General features: G+C 36.8%; 1 protein-coding gene across 2 annotated transcripts; it reads left to right on the top strand.

Moving 5' to 3' along the window:
• The first annotated feature begins 669 nt into the window (after nucleotides 1-669).
• Nucleotides 670-11,893, top strand: c4h1orf210 (chromosome 4 C1orf210 homolog). 2 transcript variants are annotated; one of them, XM_030132596.1, is made up of 5 exons: nucleotides 670-836; nucleotides 7,429-8,030; nucleotides 9,056-9,254; nucleotides 11,011-11,015; nucleotides 11,214-11,893. In XM_030132596.1, exons 2-5 carry the CDS (start codon nucleotides 7,961-7,963, stop codon nucleotides 11,405-11,407), a joined length of 468 nt encoding a protein of 155 aa, XP_029988456.1. In that variant the 5' UTR covers nucleotides 670-836; nucleotides 7,429-7,960; the 3' UTR covers nucleotides 11,408-11,893. The 2 variants fall into 2 exon arrangements, with proteins under 2 accessions (XP_029988456.1, XP_029988458.1); XM_030132598.1 differs by lacking the exon at nucleotides 11,011-11,015 and having other exon boundaries at nucleotides 9,056-9,250; nucleotides 11,217-11,893.
• Nucleotides 11,894-12,320: the final 427 nt, after the last annotated feature.

Below are 12,320 nucleotides of genomic sequence, written 5' to 3'. Positions count from 1 at the left end.
TCTTTTTGCTGATGCTGACTTATCATTTTACCATCCCGACCCATCCCTGTCCCTAAGACACGCAGCTGAGGCATCCTGAAACACACACATCCGAGGGTTGGGAGGGAGGAAGAGTAAGGGACAGAAATGTAAAGATGCAGAGAGTGCTGCTGAGTGTTCAGGAAGTGGCCCTATTGTTTTCAGGGTCACCTCGCTTTTCCTTTCAGAGCCACCAGAGGCCTGTTCTCTCCTCTCACGCTGGACGTCTTAAGTAAACAACACTCCTTGTCGCCACAAAGTGTGTTTTTTTTTCCCCCTCTAATGTGAAAATGGACTGAAATACTACCCTGAAAGACAAGGATTTACATAGTGAATTAAGCAGCCATAGTATATAGTATGCAAGAGGAAGCAAAAGGTGAATGAGAATGTATCAACAAATGATCTAATTCTGCAGAGGAACTTTCCTGGTGCTTATAGAATATTCCCAGGAAAAAAGCAGGTCAGACTGGTTTCATGCACTGTTTACAACATAAAGTACATAATATTGCTGTCTTATTCACTTCAACCTCTTCCTGGTTTGATTTGCGTTACTTCTGAACAGGTCCGATTTGCCATTGGACAGAAAAGAGGAACAGTAGGTGGGAGGGAGCACACCTTAGTTACAGTTACTCATTAACCTGTCCTTCTGGGAAGCAGCTGCACAGCACGCCTCGTTCAACCTTTGCACAACATTTCTACATTTTACAAACAAAGCAAAAAAAAAAAAAAAAAATGTTAAGCTAGCGTGAAATGTGAGAGTGGACACACAGCAGGTGAAATAGTTGAAGCTAGAGGGATCTACACTGACAGGTGACCAGGTAAGACTGAAAAGACTGTGGTGCCTCTTTTTTTTTTTTTGGATAATTCTTTTTAAATGACAAGATAAGGGAATAACTATGTGCACTTATGCGCCTTTATGTTGTCATACTACACCAAACATACTAAACTTGCATGCAAATGGATAGATATTTACTTGCAGCTGTCAAAAAAAGACTATTTCTGAAGGAGAAACTCATCAAAAACATACATTTTTTTTTGTTGTTGTTGTATTTAACCTTTATTTAACCAGGCAGTCCTTTGAGATAAAATCTCTTTTTCGAGGGAGACATGACCAAGAGGTGCATCAGTACAATACAAATGAACTACCTGAGTCTAAAATTTACATACAATTAAGACAACATAAAATGGCTAAAAACATAAAAAGCTGAAAACCAGTTTAAGGATAGCAGTTACACACTTCTGTTCGACAGCTTGACAGAACACAGTTGAATTCACCCAGGGTAATGAAATGCTGAAGCTGAAGTGAGTTTTGCAAATTGTTCTACGACCATAGGAAAAAGCTGTTTCATCAAGTTCTGAGTGGATTCTATATAATTCCGGATAATGCAGTGTTATAAATAAGCAGCAAATCTGTCATTACATGTTTTTTTTTACTGCTACAGCTTATGATTACATTTGATTGACCTGGTTTTTAACACATGCTGATAGAAAAAAAACCGTCCTCTTAACTAAAGAATGAACATTAATTATAATAAGGTACTTACTGCGTTAAAAAACTGACAGTTGTAAACATTCATCATGTCTCTACATTACCTCTCTGTTAGCAACAAATACTGACCCACATGTTGATATTGGCCATTTGATGTTTTGACCCAAAACATCCCTGCACCTGAGCTCCTGTTCATTCCACACTCCCACTATTTCCTCCCACTCTCGCTTAAAAGACTGCACTCGTATTCTTTATTTAACGAAGAAACCTGAATATAATCTAATATTTGAATAACGTCAAACACTATATTTGTGGTCAGGCAGGTTATGAGCTGCCGGGTTGTTTCATTAGTTGCTCCTAAGCTCGGTTTTTACTCATTGTGTCCCTGCGGATTCCTTGTTGACATTGTCATTATTTCGCTGGGTGGAAGGCGAAAACCAAACATGACATTTGAGGGGACTTCACTTAAACTATTGTGACCTTGCTTCAATTAAACTGAAGAGAATAAACAGAAATACAATAGGTTGATAATTATTTATTGTATTATTCATGTCCAAATGCTTGAATTGTTGAAAGCACTACAGTCACTTCACCAGATAAATGCTCAGACTCTATTTAATGTCTTTGCCAGGTGCTTTTTTTTTTTTTTTAACTGCAGTATCAGAACTTTTGTCTTTATCTCTGACAAACAATGGCTTGACTTTTACACAAATTTCAAAGCAGGACAAAAATACATAACTTGGCACTAGGATAAGAAGGAGGGAGGGAGGCTTGTGTAGAGCTTTGTTGGGTCGAGGAGCAACTAAAGGACATCAGCGTGGTGTATAAATGTTGATTATCTTATCCAGCTGCAGATGAAAGAAAGACGTTTGCTTCTACAGTTCGGGATTATATCATATGTTTTGACTGGCAGTTTTATTAATACACTATGATAGGATTTCCGTTCGGTTTTATTCAGATCTGACTCTTACATAATGTTGATAATGCGCATCAGCACCATGCACGGCTGTAATCAAATTTCTGTTCTCGTAACATTGCTTACAGTTAATTTGTCTGTTCAAAGGAGCGTGATTACACTCCAGAGCAGAATCTAAGTTTGATGTTTTATTCAGTTTGATGACAGAAAGAACATTTTACCGCCTCTGGCCATCATTAGTAACAAAAAACTGACATTGAAATCATAATTTGGGGCACCGAAACAAAGAATTACTAAGAAAAACTGACACCTTGCTTTGAGAATGATATTAGAAAACACAGATTTATGCGGAAAAATATGCAAATGTAAGCTTCTTTTGTACACATGCACATTCGTATACAGTGTATTGTAAACAAAAAAGCATGTAAGGTAGTATTGCATAGTACTATTCTACTCTGAGACAGATTTTTTTTTTGCTCCAAGGCCCCTTTCCTATAGCTTCCAGTCCTGTGCAGCCTGATGTGTATATTTTGTTCTTTTTTGCCTGTGTGAGGACAGAACAGGAAGAGATAAAGGCAGCCCTGTTGGTGTGTTTACAACCAGTTCTGTGGAGGAGAATAGCTGGTGAAGACTGAGAGGAAACGGTCTAATGGTTGGCGCTAAGCACCCGGACCCCTATTGCTTCGAAAAATCACTCCAGAGCCAAGAAGGAGACAGAGAAATACCTATATGTAAATCCTGTATGAGAATGCAACAATGACACTTTGAGAAACTGAAACACGGATAGAATTCAAATCACACTGTAAGACCGGATAAGTTGAGTTTACGTAAAAAAATTGAGGAAACCGGTTGCCTTAAAAAGTTTAAGTAATGAGTAATGAAAACTTGAGTGTGTTAAACTTAAATGCTTGATTTGAATGGAATTGCTATTTTAAGTACAACACACTAAATGCCAAGTTAATTTAACTTAAAATTTGTTGCAATGTCAGTTGCTTTCATTTGTCTTAATATCATCATTTCATTGTACTCAATTCCAAGTTGATTCAAATTAAAATCTTTTGCAATATAAATTGCTTTGTATAATTATTCAACATAATAAATTGTAACGCGGATGGAAGTTAGGTAGGAAGTTAGCTCAGTGTAATTTGTAGAGATGTGACGTTCACGAATGAATCGAATCTTTTGAACGGCTCTTTGAAATGAACGATGGGAACCAAGTCTTTGTAAAGAACCTTTTTTTTTTTTTTTTTTGTAAGGAGGGAGTGTCCGATTGCCTGTCCATTTAGCGTCACCGGGGAGGCATTGGGCAGGAGGAGAATGTTCGAGCAGAAAAAAAATGAGTGCTTGCACACTGCGCATGTCTCATGTCAAGAAGTTAGCAAAAAAAAAAACAACAGTTTGAAGCGTGAGGTGAGCATACTGGAGGAGGAGGAGCTGGAAGACTGGTCGAAACCAGAGAAAAGTTTGAGAGTGAGTGAGTGACCACCCATGAGAAATGAGCCAAACAAAAAGGAGTAGTATTTGGATGCACTTTTCAGAAAGAAAAGATGGGCATGCAGCTTTCAGTATTTGCAAAAAAAATATATCTTTCAAGTCTGGGTCAACGAATAATTTGCACCGCCATTTGAAAATGTTTTTTGTCAAATTCCAGCATTTGTCTAATGTTACCTCTCATGTCATGTATTTAGCCCACACATTTGAACTAACTATTCTTTTTTACGGTCAGATAATATTTACTGCCGCGCCAATTAAATACCTTTAAAATGTAATGTCAATCACCACATGTAGCCTGTTTAGTCATTAAAACACTGGTGTTTCAAAAGAATGCAAAAAAACATAAAAGAGCCAGTCTTTTGAACGGCTCTTTTCAGTGAACGGCTCCTGATTGAACGGCTCCCTTCAAAGAGCCAAAAGTCCCATCACTAGTAATTTGCCAGTACAGGAAGAGCTTTTAACTTGGCAAGGCATAAAGATTTACATCAAAAAAGACAAATTACAGATAAAAAGGAAACCCATTGTTGGGCCTATGGCTCTGACTCATGAGTGCAGCTCTACAAAAATACAAAAACAAACACAAAAAGGCACACAGTCACATTGTCATATGCACATTAAGTCCAAATTAACACTAACACCACAACCCCGCTGAACCCCTGCACATAAAAATAACACATTTTCAACAACATGCCCAATACCCACAATGCAATGTGGAGATAAAAAGCTGTGGTCATGACTTAAACTTAGTAATTTTAATCCATTCAACTTAAACTTTTTCGTACTTTCGACTGTCTGCAAATTAGTAGAATATACTTAACATTTTATAGTAATGTAATCAAACTTAAATCATTTAAGAACATTATAATTAAATCATCTTAGTAAATACAAAGTCCGGGCTTACAGTGTAGTTTTACATGTTGTGGATAGTCACTATTTCAAGATGTGAGGAGGTCAAAACTGTCTTGCATTAGCATAGGTTGGGTTTTATTCAGTTGCAAATTCAAGTCAATAATAAGAAGCAAATCTGCTATTTTACAACCTTTGACACTGGTATTTCCTACCAGGATGCTCCCTCCTTTCCGAAATTACAGTGGAAGTGAAACTCATTTTGGCTCTACACGTTCACATCACCCAATTTGTGCAAAGAAGGACAGCCGGAGGTATAATTCTGCTGCTTTCTCCATTTCCTATTCTGCCTTTTCCCACAACAACGTAAAAGTGCCATCCTGCACCTTTAAAGTAGTATTTATGTTGGCAGCTACCTTCTGTCAATCACAAACCAGTCAGGCAAATGTGTAAACCAAAGAAAGTTAAAGCATCACTTTCATTAATAACAGGCAAATCCTTCTGAAAAACACATTACATAATATGTATTTTGACATATGCACCTTTAAAAACACATGAAATATTATTATAATGTACTTTGAAAACACCAGTGATTGACATATAATGGAAAAAATAAGGAAGTAATGTTCTTTAACACCATGACACAAGAAAATTAAAATACAAGTTCCAAAGTTACATCCTGATATCTATAATAAACAGCTTGTCACCCTTTGACTCAGACACGCAAATATGATGTAAATTTGCAAACAGTTGTACACAAAGGCCCTCTCTTATACAAAAAAAGCATCATGGTTTTGCATTTGCATTCAGGACGGCGCTGAGAGCTTTTAAGTCAAAGTCAAACACACTCCTAAAAGTGGGAAACATTACTGCGAAAGAGTTTTAATCCATTGTGGTGGGGGTCATATACAGTCACAGAAAAAATTATTAGACCATCAAAAGCCATCAAAAACAATGGTTATGCAATCAAGTACTAATTCTTGTGTGACTAAAACAGACAGAAAAGAAAACACGGAATGCCTGTTTTTGTCAGTACAATGCCATAGATAATGATGTAAGAACGGAAGTGATTTTGGTTATTATCAAGAAAACCATATCTATCTATCTATCTATCTATCTATCTATCTATCTATCTATCTATCTATCTATCTATCTATCTATCTATCTATCTATCTATCTATCTATCTATCTATCTATCTATCTATCTATCTATCTATCTATCTATCTATCTATCTATCTATCTATCTATCTATCATGACTAGATATCAGCTCTTAAATTAAACACTTATGAGCTACTTTTGTTGTTATTATATTTGTCCAAACAAATGTACCTTTAGTTTTACCAGGCATCAAAATAAACAAGGAATTGAAGAAAACAAGGGTGGTCTAATAATTTTTTCCGCAGTTGTATAGTGTGTATATATATATATATATATATATATATATATATATATATATATATATATATATATATACATAATAGTTTTACACCGATCACCACTGCCAGATATATCCTTCATATGGATGCGATAACTAGGACAGATTTGGTTGGATTTCTTCTCCCTTGTTAACCAACATAGGGGACCCCTAGTGGAAGAACCCTATCGATTTCAGCTTCTCTATGAGTATTATAAGTCATCCAAGTGGGGGCGCTTTAGTTGAAAATCAGTTTTTTGGACATAAATGGAGGATTCGGTTGGGTTTCTATAAATTGGCTTAGAGTCTGGTTTTGACCAACTCTACATATAAAGTGTCATGAGATAACTTTTTTGTTGTGATCTGGCGCTATATAAATAAAATTTGATTGATTGAGTGATTTGATTGGTTTTCCCCTGTAAGTTGCTTTGGAAAAAAACGTCTGCCAAATGCATAAACATAAACACAAACATAAACATAAACATAAATCAAGCAATAACTTGCCGATTAAGGTACAATTTGGTTCATATTGATCGCCTTACAAATGTCCGTTTTCTTGCTACCATCCAAAGTTCTTATGGTGTCATTTTCATTCTTGAGTTTTGTGTGGAAAAAATTGGTTCTCTGACTATTATTCTGCCATTATCAGGTTGAAGTAGCTCAAATTAATTTCATATCGATTGTCTAACAATTATCATAGATAGATTTATATATAGTAAATTTCTCTCCCTCTCTCAAACTCTCGATAGTATCACACCCACATTTCACACAAATGACAAACACACAAATGAGTGATCACCAAGTTTGCCAATGCTTTGTGTCAGACAGACCTACAGAGGAAGGATCTGCAGTACGTGCGACTTCCTGTTTGCGACACAATTTTGCTGTTATGGATGATATCCTCCTAAGCTCCTGACAGCTTCTATTCAATTATGACGTCTGGATTATTCAGACGGCTCTGTCTGTCTTTCATGATGACACATTTAGACTTTATGGAGACACTTAGTGAGATTTTTAGGTCATTTGATTGTTCTTGTCCCTGTTCCATTTGCGTGGTTCAGTTATAAAATATGCATTTCACAGAACAAAGAGTCCAAAAGGATTTCAAAGTCATAATGCACAAGGGGTATTAAGGAACTGTAGTTTACTGATATTTCTGCATGACTCAAAAATGCCCTTTGTGTGCAAGTGTAGAACTGTGACAGATTTATACTGTTTTAATTTCATCACATTTTTTGTTTCTCTACAGAGTGCAGCAACTTATCCTAGTATATCAGATACACTGGGTAATAATGCCATTGCTTCTCACTTAAGAAGTCCCCCCTCTACTCAACCTTGCCCCCTAGTGGAGCTGTGGAGGTCCATCTCCCTTGTGGTCAAGAGGAATCTTCCAGACGACTACCTCCCTCATCTGGGGAGATGCTGACCTGCAATATTTTCCTCAGATCCTGTTTAATTTTTACCCGTTGACGACATTAAAGGCCAAACAGTTCTGACTATAACATCAGCCGGTGAGGAAAGTAACATCTGCCCCGGGGTATCACCTCATAAGAATCTGTTCAGCGTCCAGTGGAGCCTGAGGAGAGATGCTCTAAGCCTGTAGGTCACAAGAAGTGTTTTTGACTGACATCTGCACAATCCCATGATCCGTAGTTTTATGCTAGACGGTGGTTAATGGTGCCCCCAAGGCAAAAGGGAGGTGTCATCTAACAAGAATCAAACTTAGCCACACAGGAGAATTTACTCTCCAAAAGAGACTCACAAAACAAAAGTAAAGCCAGATGGAACCATCATCAAAAGGACCACTCGCTATAGCAACAGTAACAGCAACACCAACGGCAACACACAATGGTAAGAGTTCAGCTACATCTACTACAGAAACAAGGCTCATAGGGATACAATAGTTGGGGCTATCCCATAATAGTCGACCGAGCATTAGCCAATGAGAAAATGTAATTGGCTGTTCAAATAAACTAATCACAGTTGCAGGTAAAACTACATTTAGAAGACAAATCTTTATCGTAGATGACAAACAGTATGAAAACTCCAAGGCACTCTCTTTAAAGGTGGGGTACAAGATGTTTTCCTGGAACATTTTTTTTACTATATTGCTTAAAATCCCCTTCACACCCCTATTACAACCAATTAATTAAATGCTCTAATACACAGATGTCAAAAATGCAACCCAGGGGCCAAAACCGGCCCACCAAAGAGTCCAATCTGGCCCGTAGGATGAATTTGTGAAATGCAGAAAGGACACTGAAGACATTAACAATCAGGGATGTTCAAATAATTTTAGGTCAATTCAGCCTAAAGTGGGTCAGAGCAGTAAAGTACTATCATAATAACCTATAAATAATGAAAACTGGAAAAAAAAAGGAAAAAAAAAAGGAAAATTATACAAAAATGTTTACATTTACAGACTGGCCTTTTACAAGCAAAATGTAAATAACCTGAACAAATATGAATAACCTCAAATGTCTTAAGAGAAGTATGTGGAATTTTACCAATATTCTGCCTGTTACTAAATGTTTTGTGTATTTGTAGATCCACTGTGATCTGTAAGTTGTATTGCATATGTATAAATGATAAACTAAGGTGTAATATTGTTAAAATTGCATTTATTTTTCTTTAGAATTTCAAAGTTCATATTTGTTCATGTTATGTTCAAGTACAGTTTGTAGATGTAAACATTGTCATTACGGAATTTTACTTTTTTCACTCAAAAACATAGAGAAACTAGAAGCACTCGGAGAGCGCAGACCTCCGCCAAGGCTGATCAGGATATTTAGGTCATTTCCACATGATGAACGATAACGCAGGAGGCCGTTCCATTGTTAACACATTCAGATGACTTTTAATTTCCCCTGTTCCAGGTACTCTGATGAACCCACCAGTGAGCAGCTCCTCTCATAACTGGCAGTTCCTGGTGGCGGTCCTGGCCACAGCCATCTCCGTGTCCATTCTCATCGCCCTTCTGGCCAAGTGTCAGGTGGTCCGGCGCTACCTGGCCAGTTACAGACACACACGACTGAGGGAGGTTGACACCATCAGCCAGTGTGACACACCAGGTTTGTTTTTCACCCATAACATTGGAAGAATAATTCCTGTTTGTGCTGATGCTTGTGTTGATATATACTGTCCGACTGTCAAAAAATGCAGTTCATTCCAAATAATGAGAACAATAATGGAACTGCTGCACACACAGATAAGAAAAGCTGTCCAATTGGTTCTACTAATGAATGAATGTCGTTTATGGAATAAAAATGCATTCAATCACTGAAAAATGAAAGAAAAGAACAATGACTGCATTAATTATTTTTTAGATTGATTTTATTACTCAAAATTAGGCTAAAGTTGAAATGCATTTTGAATTTTTTTTTTTTTAAATATGCTTTTATTAAGAAGATATTTAACCTTCTGAGACCCAGGAAAGTACAAGTTTTGGCTTTTTTTTATTAAATAATTGCCTATATTGGAAACATCATGATGCAACAGTTTTTTCAGATGCATTTATTTATTTATTTATTTTTATGAAACGTCCTTTGCAGTGGACATTTTTTTTTTGATTGTTTTTAGCTTACCAGCTGACAGGCCGTAAGCTATTGTCATCATGCGGCGTCCGGCAGCGGCGTTTGTCATCTATCGTCCGTTACAGAACTTTCAATCGTCTTCTTCTCCAAAACTACAGTTCCGATGGACTTCAAACTTGGTATACAGCTTCTTTATGATGATGTCAACAAAAGTTAGTGAAATTTTTGGATCCGGATCTGATTCTGGATTTGGTGAGACTTTGAAAAATTTCCCCATTATAAGAGATAGGAAGTGGATCGATGCAATAACTTAGTAAATATAAATGATATCAAGTGGAAATTTCTACAGTCCAGCCCTGATGGGGAGATGACCAAAACATAATGGCCACATGCTGATCAGGATCTTCTTCTGGATCCAGGAACTTATGGAAAATTTAACATGGGCTCTTATGGGGAAAAATTTCAATCGTCTTTTTCTCCGAAACTACAGTTCTGGTATACAGCTTCTTTATGATGATGTCAACACAAGGTATTGAAATGATTTCAATTCGGATCTGATTCTGGATTTGGTGCGACTTTGAAAAATTTCCCCATCATAAAAGATAGGAAGTGGATTGATCCAATAAATCAGTAAGTATCAGTGATATCAACTTGGAATTTGAATTTTTTTACAGATCTGATTGGAATATGACCAAAACATGGGCTATTTCTGTAATATAATAAATCTGGATACATTTTTCTTAAACCTTTTAATTTGGCCGGTAAGCTACAGGGCCACTGGTCCTATTTTTTGTATAGAGCTGTGAAAGTCTTGCCCACAAACGTGGACAGAAAACCCATAGGTGGGTCTTAGGAGGTTAACTTTAAGAGATAACAGAGCAGTCCAAATTCTAAAACGAAGATGATACTTTTTTTCATTGTATTGCTTATCAATCAATCAATCAATCAATCAATCAATCAATCAATCAATCAATCAAATTTTCTTTCTATAATGCCAAACAAAAGTTATCTCATGCCTTGACCAGTTGGGGTAAAAGAGAGAGAGTAAAGGAGGAGAAAAAGAGAGAAAGATAGAGAGAGACTGGGAGAAGGGGGGGAAGTAGGGGGAGACTGCTTAGGATCTATAGAAACTGCCCCCATGTGGTTTGGAGAATATTGCCTTTATAACCCTTTGGAAAGTGAGCTTAAACTATGTGTCTACAAATGTGGATGTCGTGCATGGAAGGGTTAAAAGTGTTAAAAAATCCTCTTGCCTTTGATCAAAGAAGAGAAATGCATGTCAAAAGAACAGCAGAGAGGGATATTAATCTTCACAACTGCATTTCTTGGCTTCTTTATGGTCTTTTATCCATTTGTAAAGTGAAATGAGAGTACAAAAACAGTTCATTAATCACTGGAGCAGAGTTTAACATTACAATTTGATACATTCTGTGATATAATGTCATACAGGACGTACTTGTCATACTTGTCTAATGGTCACTGGTTTTGTTTTTGTGGCTGGTAGAATTCGCCATGCACGGCGGGCAAGGAATGAATCACAACTGTATCCCTCCACCAAGGGATGAAGAGGATGACGACGGCTTCATTGAAGATAACTACATCCAGGCCAGTGAGAGAGAGAGGGCTGAGAGGGCGGCCGAGAACATGGAGGACACAGAGGAAGAGTTGGATGAAATAGAATTTACCATCGCCTAGAAATAGACCACGATTTTATGGTCTACATTTAAACCTTTGAACCACCAATTCCACTCCTTTTTTTTTTTTGTTTCAACACATATTTTCTAATCACGAAATTGACCAGTTACACACACTGGAACCGGGGAATAGGTTAAGCACAAAATGTCATTACCAGTAAGTGCTCAGAAGTGTCTTTAGTTGAAAGCAGAAACTGACTCTGAACAATGTGTGTGAAAATGGCAGCAGTGTGTGAGGTCAGTCTACAGACCCATTAAAGCATTGGTGTCAAACATGCGGCTAGAGGGCCAAAACCGGCCCGCCAAAGGATCCAATCTGGCCCGTGGGATGAATTTATGAAATGCAAAGAGTACACAGAAGATATCAATAATCAATGGTGTTAAAATAATTTTCGGTTGATTCGATCTAAAATGGGTCAGACCAGTAAAACACTATCATAATAACCTATAAATAAAGAAAACCACAAATTTCTCTCTTTGTTTTAGTGTAAAAAAGGTAAAATTACACAAAGATGTTTACATTTACAGACTAGCCTTTTACAAAAAAATTTCAATAACCTGAAACGTCTTAAGAGAAATATGTAGAATTTTACCAATATTCTGCCTGTTACTACATGTTTTGTGTATTTGTAGATCCACTGTGATCTGTAAGTTATGATGCACATGTATAAATGATAAACTAAAGTGTAATACTGCTAAAATTGTACTTATTTTTCTTAAGAATTTTCAGGTTGTTCATATTTGTTCATATTGCGTTCGAACACAGTTTGTAGATGTAAACATTTTCATTATGGAATTTGATTTTTTTTCGCTCAAAAACATAGAGAAAACTTTGGTGTCGACATTATTTATCAGTTCTTATCCTATTATTTATATTATTTTACTGGTCCGGCCCACTTTATAACATATTAGTC

Source organism: Sphaeramia orbicularis, chromosome 4, assembly GCF_902148855.1.
Source record: "Sphaeramia orbicularis chromosome 4, fSphaOr1.1, whole genome shotgun sequence".
Classification (NCBI taxonomy): domain Eukaryota; kingdom Metazoa; phylum Chordata; class Actinopteri; order Kurtiformes; family Apogonidae; genus Sphaeramia; species Sphaeramia orbicularis.
Note: the sequence above shows the minus strand (reverse complement) of the source record. Positions and strands in the feature narration are given on the sequence as shown.